The sequence below is a fragment of the Crocodylus siamensis genome, chromosome 4, assembly GCF_052110815.1.
Source record: "Crocodylus siamensis isolate JL-2025a chromosome 4, ASM5211081v1, whole genome shotgun sequence".
Classification (NCBI taxonomy): Eukaryota; Metazoa; Chordata; order Crocodylia; family Crocodylidae; genus Crocodylus; species Crocodylus siamensis.
The window spans coordinates 92,810,366-92,834,509 of NC_143398.1; the positions used below are offsets into that span (position 1 = coordinate 92,810,366).

At 43.8% G+C, this 24,144-nt stretch overlaps 1 protein-coding gene across 2 annotated transcripts in view; it reads left to right on the forward strand.

Annotated features, from left to right (window-relative positions):
- The window catches only part of NTN4 (netrin 4), an 86,058-nt gene that overhangs the window by 15,466 nt on the left and 46,448 nt on the right, over window positions 1-24,144 (forward strand). For both annotated transcript variants that reach the window (XM_090042879.1, XM_090042880.1), the window contains one exon: window positions 14,286-14,564. In XM_090042879.1, coding sequence (XP_089899005.1) covers window positions 14,286-14,564 — 279 coding nt within the window. The remainder of the gene's footprint in view (window positions 1-14,285; window positions 14,565-24,144) is intronic.

The following is a 24,144-nucleotide window of genomic DNA, read 5'->3' on the forward strand; positions in this document are numbered from 1 at the left end:
AATGGGGCAGTGGCAGTACAGGTGCCAGGTGGCCAGGGCCAGTCCCCGGTGCCCCATGCTGTGCAGGGGACTCTGCCATGAGGCCTCTGTGACCCCAACGGCAGCTGCTACTGCTGGTGAGCGTGGGGCTTTTTTTTTTTTTTTTTTTTTTTTTACTTTCTGGGGCTAGTGTGGGGGGGGAGGCTTGGGGGGCAGGCAAGGAATGGGGCCAGATGGGGCAGTGATCAGGGGGGCAGGCAGGGGGATGGAGTTGGGTGAAGCAGCAATCTGGGGGGATTGGGGAGTGGACGGGGGATGGGGCTGGCATGGGTTGCCCCGTGGTCCCCTCCCCCCTCCTCCAGACCCCCCACCCCCTACTTCCCGGCCAGGAGGCCCCACTGACCCCAGTGGCAGCTGCTACTGCCAGTGAGTGTGGGGCTTTTTTTTTTGCTTTTTTTTTTTTTTTCTTAAATGCTGGGACCCTGGGGCCAGAGGGGACAGCCATTGAAAGGGCTGGGAGAGCAAGCAGGGGTTGGAGGACTAGGGGAGCAGGCAGGGAATGGGGCATGATGGGGGTCCCCCCCATGGTCCCTTTCCCTCTCCTCAGCGCCCCACTGCTCCCTACTTACTAGCATGGAGCCCGGGTCCAGCTCCCTGAGGTGGTGAGTGGGGACTGCCTGAATCTCCAAATCTTTTCTGAATCAATTAGGAGGCTTTTAATCTATTTGGGCCTTTTAATTGGTCTCCCAATTCAATTTGGATTCAGAGGTTTGGCTGCCAAAAGGGCTGAATCTCCTCTGAATCAAATCAGCAACCGAAGCTTTGCACAGCCCTACTAATTTGCCTTACATTTTTATAAAGGTTACAGAAGGGCATTGGCAGGGCACATGTAAATGTTGTCTAAATGGTGTTCTTTGTCACACATTTATTGAGCGGCCATCTGTCATGATGTCTTTAAAAATGTATCATCTCTATGGTGTCTTTGTAATGGTTTTCAATTAACTGCCCTGGTTGTCCACAGCAAATTCCCTTTTGTCATCACTAATGGTTGGTCTTCAACTTTGTTCTTGATTGTTTTGATCTCCCACTAATAATACTGAAATGCACAACATGAGTATGCAAAGGGCATCTGCTCCACACAGTGTATTCCATCTGACAGGCAGATAAATAAACCTCATATTAGAAGAAGTCTGTGAGCAATACCTGCTCACTTTAAGCTCTATAAACTTCCACCACCTTGTTAATCATTTACAATTTCTGCCAAGGCATCTCTTTTTACCCAAGGCATGCTGGTTTATTTCATAAGTTTCTCTTTAGCTGTATTTAAGGTTGGTGAGGGGCAGTGTGCCAAGTAATACACAAAAACCTTTGATACTTGCAAAGAAAAGTTAATTGCTGAGTGGGATATGCTACAGGTATTTCAGTGCTAAGAGTTTAAGTACCTAAATATCTTTATGGATCTGGGCTTAGATACTGCAGTGATGAGAACAGTAAAAGCTTCTCTACAGAATAGAATCAGTTTATACGTTGAACAGAATAATGTGACTAATGTATTAGAGCATAGGTGTCAAAGATATGGCCCACAGGCCAGATCCTGCCCATGGAGCCCATCAGTCAGTCCCCAGTCCAGGTCCTTCACCTGCATACCGGATCCAGTGCCTACAATACCTGCTCTGGCCAGTTTTGGACATGAGCTGCACACAGTGCCTGCTCTGGCCAGACTGGGGCAAGTGCCACATGCAGCAGAGATCGTGGAATGGGCAGAGCAGGCACTGGATCCAGCTTGTTGCAGTGGATGGTGGGGAAGTGAAGGGTTCCATGTGTCCCCCATGTGCCAGATCTGGCATCCATTCTGGCCAGTCCAGGACTGTACAACACATAACACCTGCTGTAGTCCCCCTGGGACCCAGGCTGGATCTGGTGGCTTGGATGCCACGTGCCACTTGTATCCTGATCCGGCCATAGTGGGTGCTGCATGCAGCACAGTGCCAGAGCAGGCACTGCAGGAGCTGAATCTGGCATGCAGGGATGGGGCAGGGGGGTCTTTGGGTCCAATCCAGCTTGCAGGGTTGGCCCTGCACCATTCATATGGCCCATGGATGAGCCCCAGGCCAGTCAATGGCTCCTAAACCTTTTAGAGTCTAGGCACTCCTCCCATAATTTTTCTGAATTTGGTGGCATCCCATTTGAGAACCACTGAGCCCCCATGGACCGGATGAATTTGACACTCCTGTACTGGTCTTTTTTTCTAGTTATGATAAAATTAATGTAGGCAGGAATACTCACTGTTGGCTCAGCTGCTTCCCACTTCAGCTCCTGGAAACAGAGGCATGCAGCATAGATTCACCTGGCTGCTGTGGTGGCACTGGTATCATGGCACCCTGGTTGAGAACCACTGGATTAAATTAACAGATAAAGTAGGCAAGAGTGTCTACTCCTACCTCACCTGCTTCCCAGTCCAGCTCTGCAAGCCCTTCCTGGAAATGGGTGCATGGGACAATTCCAGCTGGGGCCGGTGGTGTGACAACCTGGAGGTAAAATTAAGTACGCTGAGGCTTTAGAACAGCAGTTCTTGAATGGAGTGCCACCAAATTCAGAAATATTAGAGGGGTCCCTTGAGTCTAAAAGGTTTAAGAACCACTGATTTAGCTTGAGTAACTTCCTATCACTGCAGTGGTAAGGCATCAGTGGCACTCTTGTCCCCCATGCTCTTTACCTAGGATATGTTGTAGGGCTATTAATACTGTGGCTGTGGTGTGCAAGAGAGTCCAGACTAAGGATTCCTTGTGGACCTTTTGGACAAGCACTTTCCATGCCACAGGGATGGTCCAGGAGGCCCTTTCCAGTCTAAAGTTCCTATGTTCTTAAATTCTTATTTATAATGACTATAGTGGCTGTCTGGCCCCTGACAAGTAGGATGCAGCAAAGCTTGGAAGTCATGTAGTTGATAGCGTCAGGATATCTGCTGCCTTGACTGACTTGACTGTCTTGATTCTGCATGACTGAGACTCTCATATGCTTGCTGCTAAGTATGCCCTTTGCCCAGTCACCTAAGTGTTCCAAGTTTGTATTTTATGAATGTGGAGATAAGTCAGCTCCTGATGGTGCCAGAGCAGAGCAGTCTCATTTATCAATTACTTGGAGGTTTCCTGCCCTCACATTTACAACAGTACATTTTTACTTTTGTTTTTCTTTAATGTACCGTTAGGTCTTAATATTTAATTACCCTCAAAAAACAGGTGCAGGGAGATGAACATGGGAACAAATTCCACCGTAAGGCTATATGAAATCTAAACAAGTAGCACAGGTGTGAAACTAATGTACATTTTAGTTGTGGGGAAGGGGGAGCTTCCCCACCATGGTCAATACATATTATATTTTACTTTCTATATAAGTAAAACATTTTAGTACTATTACTAGTCACAGTAGTATTGCTCCCAGTCTAGTTTCTCAGAAGCTGAAAGCAGACCCTGCTGCAGGTTTGCATTTATTCAAAGCCCTAGTGGGCATACATGTTGCAGTGCAAAAATTACCATTTCTACAAGTGAACCTAATTGCCAGCTGTGAGTTTCCATAACACTCGCCCAGGGAGATGTTTCCTTTTAACTTTTTACATCTCTTTATAAAGGGAGCTTAATTGGGACAATAAAATCTTCCATTTAAGCTTTTCGAGTAAAAGAAAAAAAGATTGAAAGCAGTTGCCACCATGGGTAATGCCTACAGGAAAACCTACACTTCTTTTGGAAGCAAAGCTTGGGGGTAAAGAGACAGTGGTGTCGGTAAGTCTGCAGCAGCAGGGCAGGTGTCCAGAGCTTTGAACACCCGCTATTCCAGGTGGAGTTGGTGGCCAGTGCACATATGCACACTTGCAAAGACCAAGGAAATGAGGGTAAGACAGTGGTGAGATTAGCATGAAAGTCAGAACCAGCATGTTGGAGAAAAGAGTGCAGAGAACCAAGAGCAGTGGTGATGCATAGGGGGTGCATGTGCACCCCCTGAGAGTGCTGGTGCACCCCCCTGACTGGCCACACTCACTGCTTAGGTGATGGGCAGGTGGAACAGGCAGGAGCGCTGGTGCTCTCCTGCCGGCCAGGGAGCAGGAGAGACATGGCACTCCCAGAAGTCGCCGCAGCCACTTCCCAAAGTGGCCACAGCAATCAGCCGCCTTGTGATCAGCCATACCCCCTGATCCCAGGTCAATGAGGTTGGCCACAAGGGGATGCCCCCCCCATCGCTGACTGATTGCTGGGGGGGATGTGTTCCCCCTGACTAAGGTGACACCAGTCACCTATGACCAAGAGAACAGTTTTCAGGAGCAGAACCATGCATTACTAATATTACTTACTCTGGATCATGTGGAAGTGCTCAGCTCTGCTGGGCTAGGCATTTTTGCCATACATTTCCTATTGTTGCTACCAGTACCTGTAGCTTAACTGTGGGGGAAGCATTAGGGTAGAGAGAGGCCCAAATGATTACTGGCACTTTAAACATTTCATCGTCTAGATCTACTATGAGTAGATCTTTCCAGTGTTAAATTTAAAATACTGGTACCTTCAGGTACCCTTGTGTACATCAGTGTTCCTTTTGAAGCAACAGTAGATAGAAGCAGCAGTGAGAAATATGTGGGGAGAAAACACATTGCTATAGAGTAGGATACAGAGGGCATGTCTACACATGCGTTTACACTGCCTTAAAATTTACCATGCAGTAAGCAGGAATAGGCAGGCATCTACACATGCAGGTGTTAAAGCCCATTAATGCTGTGTGGGGTCTGACTTGGAACTAAATCTCAGTCTTAAGTCAGTCCATGCACGCAGTGTTACTGCTCAGTAAGGGATGTTTACACATGCGTTACTGAGCAGTAACTAATCAAGTGTAAAATTGATGCCTGCATGATGCAGGCATCAAATTTACATTCAAATCAAGTGTAAGCTGCCATATTTGTGGTGCAGTACAGGTATGCATGTGTAGACACATGTCCGTACTGCACAGTAAACATGCATGTGTAGATGTACCCAGATATAGCCATTCTACATATTTAGAGTGTCTAAATAGAATAGCCTAAACTGGATAAAATCTGCCACTTGTGTGGAGGACTTTAATTATAGGCAAGATGTAGCTGTTCTGGGCTAGGTACAGACCATTCAAAAAGCCTAAGATGGAATCAATGTAAGTTTTGTGGATTTTTGTAAGCAGCATAGTTTAGATTGGTAGTGAACAGAACACACATTCACCCTTTGGGGAGGGGGAGGGTATGCAGGCTGCCTATCTCAGACAGGGTTCTGACATTTTTAAGCCAGTCTGTGTGCAGCAAACTTATGGTCTGTTACAGGTTTAGACTGGTTTCCAATCACTTATACCAATAGAAGTGTAATGTCTGTATCTGGCCTGCTGAGGAAGGAGTGAAGAGATGCTGGGGTGCAACCATGGTACACTGCAGACGTGCTGGAGCAGGCCAGGAGGACAATAAGTCCAGGGCTGAAGTGCAAAGCATTTGCTCTGAAGTGCAGACTTAGCCTTGGCTTCACAGTTTTGTGCACCTGCAAAATGCATCTGAACTGTATTAAAATTCACAGATATAGACAGGTTTTACCTGCAGCTTCACTGCTGCGGCCTGGGGAAAGAGTCCTCCTTCTCTGTCATCTGTGCTCTGGCGATTCTTCATCTCGGCTTCAGTGTTTAACATTTTCAAAGAGTTACAGACACTTTAATTGAGGGAGAGATGTCACAACCATACTTTCATAGATTTCATAGATTTCATAGACATTAGGGCTGGAAGGGACCTCGGGAGATCATCGAGTCCAGCCCCCTGCCCAAAGGGCAGGAAGTCAGCTGGGGTCATAGGATCCCAGCAAGATAAGCATCCAATTTACTCTTGAAGGTGTTCAATGCAGGCGCTTGAACCACCTCCGCTGGCAGAGTGTTCCAGACCTTGGGGGCTCGGACAGTAAAGAAATTCTTCCTTATGTCCAGCCTGAAACGGTCTTGCAGGAGTTTGTGACCATTCGACCTCGTCATCCCTTGGGGCGCTCTGGTGAACAGATGTTCCCCCAGATCCTGGTGGTCACGCCTGATAAACTTATAGGTGGCCATCAGATCACCCCTGAGCCTGCGCTTTTCCAGGCTAAAGAGTCCCATGGCGCTCAGCCTGTCATCGTAAGATCTGTTTTCCTGACCTCTGATCATGCGCGTGGATCTCCTCTGGACTCTCTCAAGCTTCTCCACATCCTTTTTGAATTGCGGAGCCCAAAACTGGACGCAGTACTCCAGCTGCGGCCTCACCAAGGCCGAGTACAAGGGGAGAATGACGTCCCGGGATTTGCTCGAGAAGCATCTATGGATGCACGCCAGCATTTTGGTCGCTTTACTAGCCGCAGCATCGCATTGCAGGCTCATGTTCGTCTTGTGGTCAATGATGAACCCCAAGTCTCTTTCTTCTGTAGTGCTAACCAACGTAGCACTGCCGAGCCTATAAGGGTGCTGCAGATTTTTCCTCCCAAGGTGGAGAACCTTGCATTTTTCGGTGTTAAACACCATGAGGTTCTCGTCTGCCCATTTGCTGAGCTTGTCCAGGTCAGCCTGGATCACCCGCCTATCTTCTGGCATGGATGCTTTGCCCCAAAGTTTGGTGTCATCGGCGAACTTGGCCAGTCCACTCCTAACTCCAATGTCCACATCATTAATGAAGATGTTGAACAGTATGGGTCCCAGGACAGAGCCTTGAGGGACTCCACTGGTTACAGGGCACCATGATGATTGACTGCCATCAATCACAACCCTCTGGGTCCGACCGCGGAGCCAATTTCCCAGCCAGCGGATCGTGGTGGAGCCAAGGCCACAACTGGCCCGTTTGGCCAAGAGGTGATCATGGGATACCAGATCAAAAGCTTTTCTGAAGTCAAGATATATGACATCAATCTCTTCTCCCTTGTCCAGGTGATAGGTCACCTGGTCATAGAAGGAAATGAGATTGGTCAAACCAGACCTACCCGCAACAAACCCGTGCTGGCTATCCCTTACGATGTTAGCCTGGGCCAGTCCCTCAAGGATGGCCTCCTTAATAAACTTTTCTAAGATCCTCCCCAGGATAGAAGTCAGGCTAATGGGCCTGTAGTTAGCCGGATCCACTCTCCTCCCTTTCTTGAAGATTGGCACCACATTAGCCTTCTTCCAGTCTTCGGGCACTACACCAGAGCGCCAGGAGTTTTCAAAGACCCGTGCCGGGGCTGGGCTATGACACTCGCCAGCTCCTTGAGTACCCTGGGGTGTAGGTTGTCAGGGCCAGCTGACTTGAAGGTATCCAGCTTCTCAAGGTGTTCCTTCACAAGGTCAGCATTGATGGAGGGTAGGGGATCCCCATCACCCGGATCTCCTGTCCCATAGCAGGCATGGGCATCCCATGTGACTGATGAAAGACTGATGCAAAGTACCTATTTAATAGGTTGGCTTTTTCCTGGGCGTCAGTTGTCAGTTGCCCCATCTGGTTTAGCAGGGGTCCAACATTGCCCTTGCTTTTCCTCTGGCTCCCCACATACCTGAAAAAGGACTTTTTGTTGTCCTTGATGCCTGAAGCTAGTTGGAGTTCGGTTGCAGCCTTGGCTTTCCTGGTTTGCTCCCTGCAGGACCGGACCAGTGCGGAGTAATCCTCCTTGGAGGTGAATCCCGTCCTCCATCCTTTGTAGGCTTTCCTTTTTAGCCACAGTAGGTCCGCTAGGTCTCTGGAGAGCCAGGGGGGCTGCTGTGCCTTCTTACTGCCTTTCCTCCGTGTTGGAATAGATTTAGCTTGTGCACTGAGGATCACTTCTTTGAGAAGCAGCCACTCTTCTTGAACTCCCTGGGGTCATGGTCCCTGAGGGCCTGACCGACTAGCCTCTTGAGCTTGTCAAAGTCGGCTTTTCTGAAGTCAAGGACTTCTGTGTTGCTGACTGACTTGCCAGCTTTACGGCGGATGGATACAATAAATTATACCAGAGCTTGGATACCAATAAAACCTATAGGCCTCTAATGCAAATGTTGCAATTATTATTAAAATTGGTTGCGTGTCGTATTCTCTCACATTTGTCTAGTTATGTGTCTTAATTCTTCTTTCTGTCTCTCTCTCCTGAGAAAATAGAAAATCTTGCATTGTTTTTCCTTTGGAGATTTTTTTCCACATTCAGATGAGATGCATAAAATGGAATAAAAATGCCAACAAAAATAAAACGAGACTAAGCTGTATTAAATGTCAAGGATCCAACTGGGAAGATCTTTAGTAGATTAAAGAATTTATATCTAAAATTACAGCATGATTATTGTATACTATGTAGTAAAAAACAAATTACATAATACTGGCCCTAGGCTGTTCCTTTTCCAATGGTAGTGTGCTCTCCCTCTCTTTATGCTTGTGTATAGTTTCTCTCTCTGGTGTGTGTTTATGCAGGATGAACTGTGTGGTTTGGAAGTGCCCTAAGAGATGGCTTGTCTTAGACTTATGAATACTGAGACAGCACATATATTGCCCAAAACTCTTGTGTCCCCATTTTTCCACTTCAGGACCTCACATTGGTTTTACTCAGAAGAATCAGGCCCCAGGGCTCAAGTAAATGGAAGCTGTGGTGGTCTGAATACATCTATATGGAGGGCTTTTCTAGCCATAAATCTTTCACTGTTTTTGTTGACTTTCTTAGGCAACTTTGACTTCAGAGACTATTATATTCTCAGTAACAGTCATTACCATTTTCATTCCCACTGATAGATATAAAGCTGCCCTTTCATTACAAATATACACTCGTGAAGCAAGGAGATTTTATATATTATTAAACTAAACTACTTATGATGCAAGCAGGGTACTTGAGTCCAGCATACCCATAGGTATTGTTTTATTTATTTGACTACCTTGTGACTTCTGTAGAACTAAAAATAGCTAAGTCTTCCTGCTTTACAAAAAAAAAATGAAATCATCCTTAGATCATGATAAACATCTGAAGGAAATTATATTTGTTACATATTTTTACAAGTATGTGACTGGTTGCAAATAAGATTGGTTAATTTTTTTCTGTTAAATCGGAGGGGAGGGAAGGAGGCCTTTAAATGAAACTTCATTTTTTGTCTAACAAAAAATGATTCATTACACATGCCTGCTTTCTGTGGAAATTTTTTATTTTTTGTCTAAAAACTGAATGTCCAAAATATTTCAGCAAAAAGACAAATATTTTGGCTGGAAACCAAAAATTTGTGATTTTGGAGTGCTACTGAAGTGTATCAGGGAGCTGAAACTCAGCTGCTTCTTGCTCCCATTCTTTTCCTTAGGGTAGGATCATCAGCTGGAATCTATATATGAAGGGCCAGGTTCCACTATCCTTATTCACAACGGAGTAGTAGTTTATGAGGAATTGCCACTTAACCCAATAGGACTGTTCTTCTAGTGAAGAACATGGATAAGAATGAAATAGCTAGCACAAAGAGAATCATCCACTGTGGATATGTCCCTTTAAGATATCTTTTCTCATTTAAGTAACCATTAGTGAAAGCTCCTTGCCAGAATCCTTTCCACTAATTTGGAAGGATGATTAACTTTACAGGAATTGGAATGAGAGACTGAGAGAGACCCTGGTGCTCCTTTTTCGTATCTGGAAGTTTGGGCATCTTCATGGTCAAAAACTGAAATGTGCTGGCCTGAGTCAGCTACAGCTAGTATGAGAGAGATGGAGCTGCTCTGGGATAATTTCTGAATAGTGTATGCTGACCTGGCAATTGGAATATTTGCTGCATGACTATACTGGATTAAATCAATAGGACAAAAAATGGGAAACAATGGCTGAAGATAAGTGTCTCCATGATAAACATGAGGGTGCTGTTATGGAACAGGTAGACACACTAGTTAATTTAATCTTCCATGAAGCCTACCAATGCAATTTGGATTAGCAGGGCAAGTGCTTGGAGGAACTGACAAGAACAAAAAAGAGCCATAGATGGTTTTAAAGGAGCTGTTGTTGCTGAGGAACTTTTTAGATTGAGACAAGCACTGAGCAGAGAGGGTCTGAAGAAACTCAGCCTGCTTAGACTATTATCAAGTGATGATGCAGCAGTAGGTAAGCTAGACCTGTTCATAGATTTTGTGCACGGAATCCTGTTAAATGATTTTCCCCCTTTGTTCTGTTGAAATTATATGATACTTGGTGTGAAGAGGCTGTCTAAGCACCATAGTCAACATTGGTCACATGCTCCTAAAAAGAAGAACCTCACATATGAATGTGGTTGGACCTGCTGGGTAAGCAAGGCCAATACACAGGGGACTGCAGCCCTGAGCCCAGTCTAGGAGTATGACATTCAATCACAGGAGAGGCAAAAGCATGAGATATGACATCTGTGGTGAGGTGTTCAGAGAGATCAGAGGAAGGAAAAAGAGGCAAAGGCTCTGTAATTATGACAGCTAATTATACATGAATAAGATGGACTGATATGCTAAGTTTATTGTGGAGAAGTGATGGCATAAGTCAATAAGTTTAACAACGAGATATAAAAATCTAGCAAAGAAATGCATCCCTGTTGTTAAGAAACAGCAACTCAGTTATCTAGAACAGAGCTGAGGATTGCTATTTACATGGTAACTTGTGTTTTGTTTATTTGGATTAGTATGCTATGCTTTATTAAAATTAATGTAATATTGTGGGTTCTTATTACATTAAAACTTTTAAGATCAGTTTTATTAGTGTGCTCCCCCTATGTTTCTGCATATGCAGTCATAAACCAGATACATTTGGCCAGTTAGCCAAGTTCATGGGTATTTTGAGTCACTGGAGCAGCTCAAAGCAGCCATACTGTATTGATAAAACTGGTCCTGATGGTCTACTGGGAATTACAAAGAGGGAATCCCATTTAGGATCAATACTTTCTTGTAAGTATGAAAATAAATGTTGTAACATTTTAGGAACTGACTTGAAATATCAGCTCCACTGAAAAGAATTGCTATTGATATTAGTAGTGGGGGAAGGTAGTGATTTCACCCTTACGTTGTAAATGCTCAAAATGAGAGGATTTTTTTGTTCCACTCACTGTCAGAATGATAATTGTAGATATTGGTCACATGCTTGGTTTAAACTGGGATTCACAGGCAAACATAACTGAAAAATATGGGAAGTCTATAAGCAATGAATTGTACAAATTGTTCATTTTTCCTTCCTTATTTTAATTTGAACCAGAAAGAACAAAGGATTCTTTAAGATACAATTTGTATAATCATAAGGAACCCAAAGTGCTAGTTTTTAATGAAAAATTTTAACCTGCATTTTCCATCATCTCCACTAACAGGAAATTGAATGTCTAGAATCTGGATGTTGTCCAGACAGTTTTTTTCTTTCTACACATGAAGTCATCTCATGTTCAGCAAGCCACTAAAGAGTTTTTGTGGTCAGAATTGTAATAGCTTTAAATGTGAGGGTGGGAACTCGGGGATGTGTACAGGTTTGAGTATTGGAATTTATTTAGGTTTTTGTTCATACCTGCCTTTTTTCTGGAGAAGCATGAAAGATTTTGTGTGCTATTGAAAGAGAGACAAAGGCCCTTTGAAACCTGTTACTAATTATTGATATCCCTCGTCAAAAGCTTTTACTCATAGTGAAGACACCCCTTCAGTTTTGTCCTTTCACGGCCTTTTCCAACCTAAACTTGTCCCTTTCTTTTGGCCTTTTAGGTAAAATAAGTAGTTTCTTTAAATATCTTTAAAGCTATTGATTGCATAATGGATGCATCTTAGCACAAATGTATCATGGACATAAACCAATTCTGAAGCCCATGCAGCTTTGTTTACTTTGCAGTTGTCAAAGCCTGGGACTGTGCCATTATATGCTTTCTGATGTTATGTCAGACACAAGGCTGTCCAATCATTGCTGTCACCAGCACACTGGTTGCTGTCATGGTTGGCATGCTGACAAAACATACAAAGAACACTGCCATCATTCAGCTCAGAAATGTAAAGAGCTCTAAATCTCCGTCCATCCTTTTACCAAGTTTCCCCTGGCTGGAACTTGGCAGTTCTGGACAGTAGCCAGGAGCTCAGCCAGGACTCAGGGAATGGGAGAAATGGCAACCAAGAGAGGCAAGCCAGCAGTGGACATACTGGCAGTATCAAGACCCTGTGTTAGCTCCAAGGTATATGTATTCTGTTAAAATCACACTGAAATCCTAAGTGACTAGAACAGTAGTAAAAAAAACAGATCATCTAGGCAGCCCTTAGCTAGCTGTGTAGTTACTCCTCAAGAATGAAGCCCAGGGAGAAAAGACAGGGGACCAAGGAAGAAGAAGATCAAGCAAGAACCAAGGACTTAGAACAAATTAATGTTTGACTTTACCTCAAGTGTTTCAGCTAGATGAATTCACCTTGCTTACCATCTGAATCTTGTTGTCTTCATCCACTTTCTCCTAGTTTCCTCTTCCTGAGCTCCCCTGTTGCTGGGAAATAGTACATCATACTCTTGGCACCCTCTGCCCAGGCATCACTAGCTGCTTTATAAACAGTAACAGATTTAAGCAACACCTGCACTGAGCACATTTTGACTAACCTCATTGTGCTGATGGAGAAATAGAGGTGTAGAGAGCTGTGCTTTCTTGCCCAGAGCCACACAGGAAGCTGGTGACACAGCTAGGAAAAGAGACTAAATCACTTGATTCCGTGTGGTTAACCAGAAGGCTACATTTCAGCCCTTTTTGATGCTAATATTAAAGAACAAGAGGCTTCCCCCACTTCTGAATTTCCCTGTGTGATACTTTCTCTGCATCCATCTAATTTAGGCCTTCAATATCTGATATGTAGGTCACCTCTTATAGCCATGTAGAGCTCCGTGAACCATAGTGGAGGTCCGACAGGACAGAAGAGCACACTCAGGTATTATTGATAGGTGGTATCAGTGCTTGTGATAAGATCCTTGGGTCAGGAGATACCTGGTGGTGTTCCTTGCCTGGTCTCAGGCATACTGTCACTTATTTAGTGTCGAATAAATAATCATGATGATGGTCCCACTTTATATTAAGGCTACATTTGTAAATAGTTTACAGAAGGATAATAAAATGATTGACTTGTCATATATTTATAGCTGGTTATCAACACAATGAAAAGTTTATAGCTGTTTTCAACCAGCAAATATAAGCAATGTATTTACCTATTGAACTCAATGAGACTCTAAAACAACTTACAACTTTTATTTAACAATATTATTTTAAATATAATATTTATCAGTTTAAGAATAATATAATGTATTAACCTTGTTAAACTATTTATAAATTTACTTATAGTACAAAGTGTGGCATAGCAGCAATAATATACTTTGTATTGCATTATAATATGGTCTAGTATAGTGGATATTAATAAATGTACTGTATGTGTGCTGTTTATAGTATCACACTATAAAGGCAACTATGTTAACAAATTCAAAATAAACCTTTTAAAGAAAATTAGTTATTTTTATACAGTGCTTTCAATTTTCGGTTCAAACCAATATTTGCTTATTTAGTCCTACTCAAGTTAAAATACTGACTGAGTGGTAAGTATGTGTTTAAACTTAAAAAGCCCCGAGTTGTTCATTCGTTCTTTCTTTCTTTCTTATCTCAGTCTTCTGGACTATCAGCTGGGTGTCATTATTCATTGTATTTAATTACTTTTACAGTAGGAAGTAGCATGGGGGTGGTGTAAGCTAAATATTTACAAATTTGGGCTTTATTTGCAAAAATGTACATTGAGTTCTAATAAATATTGCACATCCTTTAGAGCCCATTCTTGCAAAATGCCCACTTTCTACAATAGGACAGTCAAGGCGGACAGCCCTACAACATTCTTAGTGAGCATACAGACTTCAGTAAGACTATGCACAAGAATGAGTCTGATGCCAGGTGGTCAGTGGTACAATGATGTGACCCTACACATCTTCAGCATCAGATCCTGACTTAATAAGAGAAAAAGAATGTTGTTCTTGGGTAAATCTAAATTTGTGCATGTGTAGTGTGTGTCCACACACTCTATATACAGGACAGCAACATCAACAGAAATCTGACTATTTGACTCATTTCTTCCCTTTGTGTATCACAGGAGACAGCTGTTCAGCAACAGAACAGAGTGCTGCTCTTCCCCAGGTGTGATCAAGCTCTAAAATCTCATCATGGCTTACTGGCATGTCAATTCCAGATGTTGCAGGCAGCACCATAAATCAAACCTTAGGCATTCTGACCTAGGAGCACATTGTTTGCAGACAGTATCCTGAAAGCATTCAACCGGACTCCTGTTCACACCCTTAGCTCTCTGATATGAGTTTATTTTCTTTCATTTCTTTGCTCAGGTTATTTACCGAGCTCTGTCACCACCTTATTCAGCTGAAGATCCTTACAGCACTGAAGCTCAGGCACAGCTGAAGATCACCAACCTTCGAGTTCGGCTGCTTAAGCGACAGGCCTGCCCGTGTGAGGACATTGACCTGAAGGCAAAGCCCCAACGGTTCATGCACTATGCAATCTCTGATTTTATCGTGAAGGGCAGTTGCTTCTGTAATGGCCATGCTGATCACTGTGTACCTGTCTCTGGATTTAAACCTGTCAAGGCAGCAGGCATCTTCCACATGGTATGTGTTATACTGTGTAACCTTTTCACTGTGATAGACAAGAAATACAGTAAAGTTGCTTGACTACTTTTTTTATAATGTAATTGATTGATGTATATATAACCATGGTCAAAAGGAGCTCTGCAAAATCAAAACAAACACAACCAAAGCGATGATTTAATGGGGGGATGGTTTCATGGTGTAAACATCAGTTTTGACATACCTAATCTCTCTGGTGCCACGGTATAAAACCTGGGAGGATCAACACAGACTCATCCTTCCAAGAGAGATGAACTAATTACTCTGCAGTTATAGTGTGTCTCCTTAAAAGCTAAAGTCACATTTTTCTGCCCTTAAAGACTTTGACCCAAAAAAAAGCAAAATACTACAGCTACAAAACAAACAAAACCAAAAACCCAGTAATAAGCTGAGCTTCAACCTTGAAAGGAGAAAGAGCTGGACCTATAAACTTGATAAGGGATGTTGCTAATGCTATTGATCTTCCATAGAAGATGCTACAGTGATGAGTGGCAGTAGAAACAGAGAGAGAGCCAGAGTGAGAGAAGCCAAATGTTGCCTCTGTATGAGCATTCAAGATTCTACACATTCTGGTCAGGAACATAGTTCTGCAAGTCTGACTGTCCTCCTTGAACGTTACCTGAATGTTAAACCTAACAGAATGCAGCTACTGGTATTTTAACTATCATAACACCAGATCTTACCTTAAAACAGTATGTTAGTCACTAGGAGTTTTATCAATAATCTGTGGAAATCAAATAGAATCTTTCTGTTTGACTACAATGAATTTTGGATTAGGCCCTTGCTAAAGATGTTGGCTCCTCACCATCAGTATTAGGTACTCTGGTATAAAAGGAGTGGAGGAAGTTAGGTTGATTAATATTGCACTGAGGATATCAAAGGTGTAAACCAAGTTCTATAGCTAAGGAATTCTGACATTGAGCCAGTCCCTTGGAAAAGTATTGGACATGTATTTTGAGTTAAATTATAATCTCAAACATGAAAAAGACAGCATGTTTCCTCTCTAACATAAGTCGTGTTCAACATCTGAAAATGCACAAATCCAAAAGCATGCAACAGGTGGACTGATAAGTAGGGGTGCACCAACAGAGATTTTGGGGGCCGATACTGATCTCTGATCCAGCCGCCTCCAGGTGGTAGGTCCGGTGCGGTGGAAGGAAGGGAGGTGAGGGGCAGGCGCTGCCCAGCCAGGGGGGAATGGAGCCACGGCTTGTGGGCGGGGGCGGCTCCTGCTGCTGCTTGCAACCCGGGAGGGCGGGGGGTGGGCATGTGCCCCCAGATTTGCATGCCACGGGGCAGGAGGCCAGCGCAGGGTGGAGCCGGAGCCGGAGCGGGGCTGGACGCGGGCCCCGGCGGCGCTGGGAGGAGGTTGCAGCCACCCCAGATGTTGCTGCGGCTCCGCTCTCAGCACCGCGCTCCCGCCGGCGCAGCCCTGGCTGAACGCGCGGCCTCCGCCCAAGCGCTGGGAAAAGCCGGGATTGCGCCAGGCGGGAGGCTGCAGCACGGGGCTGGGAATCGAAGTGCGGTGAAGTTTGGGGTGGCTGCAGCCTCCTGCCATCGCCGCCGGAGCCGGCTTCAAGCCCAGCCCCCGGTGAGAAGAGCCGTGCAGCACCAGCTCCGGCTCTGGCTCCATCCCGCAGCTGCCGCCCTTCCCGCACCGCGCGGATCCGGGGGACACACGCCCCCCCCACCCACCTGGGGTGCAAGCAGAAGCAGGAGTTGCCCCCACCCCATGGGTCGCAGCTCCATCCCGCGCTCCCCGCCCCGGCTGGGCAGCGCCTGCCCCTGGCCCTGCCCCTGCCCCCTCACCACGGAAAGCGTCGATCTGCCCCCTCCTACCCCTCCGACTTACCAGCTGGAGGCAGCTTTCCACGCTGTGGGCTCTGCTCCAGGCTGCGTTGCGGCTACGCGCAGCACAGGCATTTATCGGCTGAATTACCAGCCCCATAGGGCCGATATAGCCAATTTTCTTCATATCGGTACCAATCCGATATCAGACCGATGTATGCACCTCTGCTGATAAGTCTGTTGCAGGTAGTGCTACCCTGTTTGTCACAGATGTTTCCTTATTGAAATTCTCTAAAAGGAGCTGTTTATTTGGGATTCTTTAAGTAGGATACAGTTGTGTAGGAGTACAGCAAGAGCATAGCTGGGAGTTATGAAAAAAAGTGTAGCTGTACACACTTTCATTATGGGTTTACTTAAAATTATGATTTAAAAAGGTGCTTAATGTATGTCATATTTTTATATGTATGTGATGTATACTTACCTGCATGTTTGTGCCATGTCAGGCATTGGAAGAAAAATACTAGTAAACTTATAATTTTTAGAATTGAAAAAGGAAAGTTAAATACCAAAAAAAAAAAGCCCAAAGCAGAAAGAATCGACCTCGCTTTCCAATCCCTCTCCCAAAAGACCCCAAATCCCAAATTGAATGGAAAATTAAATTTAAGCATACAAGTGTCTGGAGAGTGAAATATAAAGTTCCTACAACAAAGTTAACTCAGGCAAAGTACACATATGTACTGTGTTTTAAAGTCTATTTGCATTAGTCCTTACAAAAATGTTCTAGCCAGAATAATGTAGACACAAAGTTTGCAGTTTTAGCTGGTACCTAACCAGTCCTGGATGAAGAGCAGTAGAAAGGAAAAGCTTTCTATACACACCATTCTCCCCCCCCACACAAGTTCAGGGCAGCTGAGAATCCAGCTTTCCGGATTGGATCCTCTTCCCATCGAAATGAGCTGAACTACAAAGACCGCAATGGAGTTATGGCAGTTTATGTCAGCTGAGAGTCTGACCTCATGTATTTAATTCAAATATATCAAGAAGGCCTCACATCTAAGACATTATTGGACCGTATGTGTTTGTGGAGGTGTAGCTGAGAGAGAGAGAGGCCCTCTCTACATGTTACATTTATGCTGCAATGAACTTGTTAATTGCAGTATAAATAGCAAGAGTGCTACATGTGCACCCAATTTAAGGCATCATAACATGGCAAACTAGCCATAAAAATGTCCTACATATAATGAATGTTTCTATGGCTGTTTTTATATGGTGTCTTAAATTGGATGTGTAACAAGTTGAGGCTACAGTTGACAATCAGGTGATTGTTGGCTCTGGCCCTAGATCTGCAGGTACCTAGCATTCAACTTGCCAGTGCAGAGGGAGCCTAGGATCATCCCAGGCTCCCCCTGCACTGGCAAGTAGAAAGGGTGCTATTTGGATCTGATCCCCCATCCCAAAATCATTCCTCCTGTCATGCACATATGGCATTGAAAGAGGTATAATTGTTGGGCTCAGGGATCAGATCCCATATCGCCTTTTAAATGAACACATGCCAGGGGCCAGAGAGAAGGACAGACAAAAGTCTGGTTGTTTAGGCAGATGAATCTAAAGAAGCATCAGGAGAATAAAGTAAAATTCAGAGAGGGAGCTCTTTAAAATGTTTCCTCTGAAAAAAGTCAGTAAGTATCTTGGTAAATATTGAGAATTTACACAGCATGTTCAGTTATCTTCTGAAGAGTTTATGGAGACAAAATACATTCATTAACGTTTGAAAGTGAGGTTTCAGTCCTGTTTCAGGTACAGATCTTGCTAAATTCTATAGCTAAGTTTGTTACTAGCGTCTGCATGGCAAAATAAAGTCCCTAAACCAAGAAAATACAAATGTTTTATTTTTCAACAGCCTTAAGAATGTAATACAAAAGATGCTCATCACAGCCAGAATGTTCAAAAAGGAGGTCTAGAAATGAGGGACTTTATGCTATAGGGGTCAGGTTCTGTTCTGCCTGTTAGGTGCATAAGCGGTAAAAAAATGCTAATTCTAAAGGTGGGTGGATCCTTCTCTTCCTTTCAGCTTTTTGTGACTCAGTTCTGAGGCTCAGATGATGGTGTGTTACAACAGTAGGCGCATTATGGTTTACAGGGACTTGAATAGGGTAGAGAAGAAATATATTTAGCAGCCTGATTCTGCTTTGATTCCCAATCTGGTCCTGTAGTTCTAAAGAGTTTCTTATGAAAGAATTTTCCATCCTTAGTCTCAGCCTAAATGTGAAGTTTATAGGGAAGTACATATGTAACTAATTCAACCATAGAGGAAGGAATAAAATATACTCTTATATAAAACTATAATTAAAAATGGCAACATTTTAGAACTTGGCTAGTTCTCAATGGACAGTAGTTCTGAAAAATGATTTTTGGGGTTGTTTTTTTTTAAATAACTGGTTTTAAAGTATTATAAAAATGTGCCTTTGTACCCATGCAGTAAATATGTTATATTTTCTACTTACATTTTGCCCTATTTAAAAGTATGCTGTATGATATTTACATACATATGGATATGTAGGTCACTATAAATGGGCATACACTGCTTGCTTGTACATGTTGGACATATCACATATCAGAGTACTTTACCCAGCAGTTATGTCTGCTCTTAGAAAATTCTTAATGGAATGATCCCATCATCAGTAGAACAATCCCATAGATTATATAGATAAAGATTGGAAAGAAACATTGCAGCCTCACTAAATCCAGGCTTTGTTTCAGCTCCTTGATAATTATGGCTTTGAAAGTTGGTCAGTGAAAGAAGAGGATGCGATGCTGTCGGTGTATGTGTTCTGCAGGTCAGGGGAGTGAACAAAAGAACAGCAAATGTGTGTTTTGGTAGCTCAGGGTGAAGCTGACAGGCCTCGGAGAGATCTAGCAAAGCAAGCTGAAGTATTTCATTCATGTCTCATTCCACAAGTGAAAGAGAAACTGATGAATGTGTGATGAAGATAAAGGTGAAGGCTAATGTTTGTGTTAGTCTGGGGTTTGAGAGGGTGATTTATGGCCAAAATTTAGCCTGAAATATCAACCAAAATTCCTCCCTATTTCTGTGAGAACTTTCCTCTGTGGCTGGAGTTCCTCATGTTGGAAACTCAGCAATTTTTTTTTTTAAATCTTTGGTGTGGGCATAATTTTCAGCTAGAAGGAATGTGGGAAGCCTTGCTGAAGCTTCCTGATGAGGCAATACAAGGAATGTTTCAGAGAACAAGGTATGTTTAGTCTGGAGGAAAGGAATTTAAGTAGTGGACATGATAGTGGTTTTCAAATATTTGAAAGGCTGCCATAAAGAAGAGGGAGAACAACTGTTCTTCCTTGCCTCAGAGGGGAGGACATGAAGCAATATGTTTAAAGCACAGAAATCAGTTTTAGATTAAAGCTCAGAAAAACTTCCCCGCTGTCAGAACAGTAGGACTGTGGAACGAGGTGTTATGGGAAGCTGTGGAACCTCCTTCACTGGAGATTTCCAAGAAGAGGCTGGATAAGCGTTTGTCTGGGATAATATATGAATAGCGCATCTGCATTCATTCAGAGGATTGCATTAGATGACTCCAGAGGTTTCTTCCCTCCCTAAATTGGCAACCATCAATCCTCTGGATCATGGTGTACACATAAGAGGTCCAGTTAGATGCCCAGTGAATCCATTTGTGGCTGACAAGCCCAATTCGAGAGCAGCAAAGCCTGTTACAAGTTTCACAGATCCATGTGTCATCTGAGTTGATGTCCAATTTTACAGCATGCCACTCTCTTCTTTCTTGCTTTGCTGCTTCTGGATCAAAGCTGCTTCATGGTAAGCTGCACCTGGTGCTAGATGTTCCCTCCAAATCAAACAGCTCCATGCTCCTCCCAGCTTTCTACATTGATGTTGAACAGTTTCATATAATTTTAGCGCACATCCTGGTACTGCCATAGGGGGTGAGCCCATTTTCTAGAGCCATCTCAAATCTTTCTGTACAAAATATTCTTGGGGATATGGTCTCTTTCCATTCTCCTGACATAGCTAATCATTGTAACTTCCTCTTGATGGTGCGTTCTAAGCATGTCAGTCTTGCATGCTCTAGTATTTCTGTATTTGGTATTCCATCTTCCTGCTTTATTTTCAGGATCTTATGTAGGCATCTCATGTGGAAGCTGTTCAGTCTCTTGACATACCTAGCATATGTAGTCCGCATTTCTGAACCATAAAGCAGGGATGATGGCATACAAGTCTCATAGATTCATATTTTCACCTTAGCTGATAATTTGCTGTCATTCCATGCACGTTTCTGTAATAACCCAAAATTCTTAGCTGCTTTTTTTATTCTGTTAGTTCAATCTAAAGTTCAAGATTCCTGCTGACCTTAGAACCCAAGTACCAAAAGCTGTCAGCAACTTCAAGAGATTTATCCTCCAGAGTGATGTTAGGTATTAGTTCTTCTACCTCTTGGTACATGATCACAGTCATCTTGAGACTAATTGCCATTCTGAAGCTCTTGCATGATTCAGAAAATCTGCCAAGAGATTTTGCAGGGAAGATTCTCTGTGCACAACAAAGGCTGCATCATCCACAAACAGGAAATCTTTCAGTACCAGTTCTTTTACCTTGGTTTTCGTTTTAAACCTTGCAACATTGAACAAGTCTCCATCTTATCTGGTTCAAAGATAAAGGCCATCATTGCTATCTGTCAGTGAATGATGAAGCAGGAATGAAACGCAGATGTTAAAGAGCACAGGGGCTAAAAGACACCCCTGTTTCACCCTATTATTGATGTCAAAGGCATTTGATTCTTTGTTTCATGCACTACAGTTACCTTCATACCTTGATGTAATGAGTGAATGATGTTCAGCAGTTTAAGGGAACAACTCAGTTTCTTCAGAACAGTGAAAAGGCCTGGTCTGTTGACTGTATGGAAGGCCTTCATCAGATTGATGAAGGCTATGTACAGTGGTATTAGTTTTGTCTCTACACTTCTCTTGCATTTGCTTGACTGAAAAATATATAAGTGGTGGAGCATCCTGAGTGAAAATCACATTGACTTTTGGATAGATTCCTTCACCTAGAGATTGCAACTGAGGGAGCATGATGCGAGTGACAATTTTTCTTATGATGTTCAACAGGGAGATACCTCTATTGTTGTCACAGTCACTTCTATCCCCATTTTGTTCTTGTATAATTTTACAAACTCGGCATTTCAACCCTATGATTCTAATAATAGAACCAGAAGAATACCAGATATCTCCAGGGCCTTCAGGGAAAGATGCTAATATCTGTTGCACAGTACATGGATCATGGACATGCAGAGCTCATGTTCCCAGTCTCATGTAACCCTGTTTAGTTCCATAAAATATAATGGAATAACACTGCTTATATGAGGGCTTAGTCTGGTATAATGTAGACATTGGCTTGTGTATACTTTCTAATTCACACAGGACAAGTGGCTGCTAAGACTGTTAATATGGAAATCTGATCACTTCTTTCCAGTTAGCTCCTGAAGTTTCATAGATTGTAAGGCTGGAAGGGACCTCAGAAGATCATCGGGTCCAGCCCCCTACACCAAGCAGCAAAGACAACTGGGGTCAGGTGACCCCAGCAAGGTGACCGTCCAGTATCCTCTTGAAGATTTCCAGGGTAGGCAGTTGTACCACCTCTGGAGGGAGCTTATTCCACAGCCTGGACCCCATAGTTGTAAAGTAGTTTTTCCTAGTGTTGAGCCTGAACTGGTCTTCCAGAAGTTTGTGGACATTACTCCTGGTTTGACCCAAGGGTGCCCTGGTGAACAGTTGTTCACTGAGCCCTTGATGTACGCTTCTGATGTTAGCGGTAAGCTGCTATCAAGTCCCCTCTCAGTCTTCTCTTTTTCAAGCTGAATAGTCCCAGATCCCTCACCTGACTCTTTTAAAACAACAGTCAAGAATGATACAGGATCAGAGGCTTCCCTTGGTATTCCCAAGTGTTCACTTTCATCTGTATGCAGATCCCACTGGGCACTTCATTGACTTTCTCTTTGTATGCGCTATGGTAGTAGTGGCTGTCAAACCTTACTTTACTCACAAGTTATTTCTCTGACTTTATGATGGACCATTTAGCGGATGTGATCTTTCATTCATCCTTTCCTGTTACTCATGGAGCACAACTCCAAAGGAAGCTTTATGCCTAAAGAGACATGTGACAGGCGTGCCACTATTGGAGCCTCTCTGGGTATGGCTTCGCCCTCCTGTAATGGGCCAACCGCCTGCTTACTCTCCTGTCACGCCTTGATCTTATGTATTTAATAGATTGCTGTAATTAGCGGGAGGCTGCCCATTTATATGCGCCCCGATGACAGGGGGTGCTATCTGCGGCTCCTTTTCCTCCCCTACACCGCAGCCCAAGCCTCGCAGATGGTGCTGTTGTAATCTGACTTGGGCCGTGTTATTATGTCTCGGCTCTTCATTTGCTCTCAGGGCTCCTCGCCGCCCCTCCTCGCTCTCGGGGCTCCTCACTGCCCCTCCTCACTCTCGGGGCTGGGCCAATGCACCCCCAAACAAAGCCGCGCCCCCTCCGGCGTCAGGAGACTCCACGCTATCGTGGAGCTCCTATGAGGCCTCCTCCAACCCCTTATAGCCTCACCCAGTCCTCCGGTTAAACAGTAAACACAAACACAAAGCCCCCGGGCTATAACATAAAGCTAAAATCATCCAGTCAAAACCCTACCAGGCAAAATACTCCAGCTCATGGCAGCAACCCGCGGATACTCCTGCAGCCACTTTGGCCTTCTTTCCGCACTGGCCGAGCTCCTCACTCCTTGGCTGCCACAGAGGTACTGCCAACCTGGCCTCCTGCCTGGGTTTAAGAAGGGCTAAGCTCTGCCCCTTCCTGTCAGGGGGTTTCGCTGGTTGCCCCAGCAACCAGCACCTGTGCTGCCCTGGTGACTGGCAGCTGCGCCTCCCCCTTCTCACCGCTAGGAGCCTCTCTTGAGCCACCCCTGTTTCAGGCACAGGGCACCCAAGTGCTCTGCGACAAGACATTAGCTCCTTCCATTTTAAAATAGAGGATGTTCATGCTGGTAGAAAACTTATGATCATGTTAATAGGTAGACAGAATAATAAGACAGAACTTTGTATGGGAGTGTACTAGGTTTGTTTGGTTTTAGAAGTAGAAATATATTTCATTCCAAGGATCAAGGACTTCCATGACTTTGATACATGCAGGCTAAGGTTCATGCAACTGAAGGGTTACTTCAGTTACTTGATATTTATCATTAACAAATAGTAAGTAAAGTTCAGAGTGGGACCTAGGTAATATATCTATCAAAATTATATCAGTGTAGATCAACCCTGCCTCTAACAGAAGACAAGCCATTATCAATTTCGTACTGACAATTATTATTTATCTAAGTGGAGCTATTGATTTTTATGAATTGCCTACAGTAATACATGTTACAAAAGGAAAGCTGTTCAGATCCATAGTTTACATTCTTTTATTGCACCTTGTATCAGGTTTGGGGTTAATTAAATCACTCAGTCGTTCAGGTTTTATTTAGGATCTTTACACCATTTTTATTCTTCCAGGGCAAACTCCCTCGCAGCAGGACACAATCAATATAAGCAATTATCACTGTAAATAAATAACCTGTGGTCTTCTCACTGACTACAGAGAGTAGCTGGGTTCAGGTTTACTGGCACCAGGCAACACTCCCTTTCCCTTATCTGTTCACTCTATTAATATACACAATCTCTGGCCTTGCTCACAATCTCTCCACATCCCATGGTCATC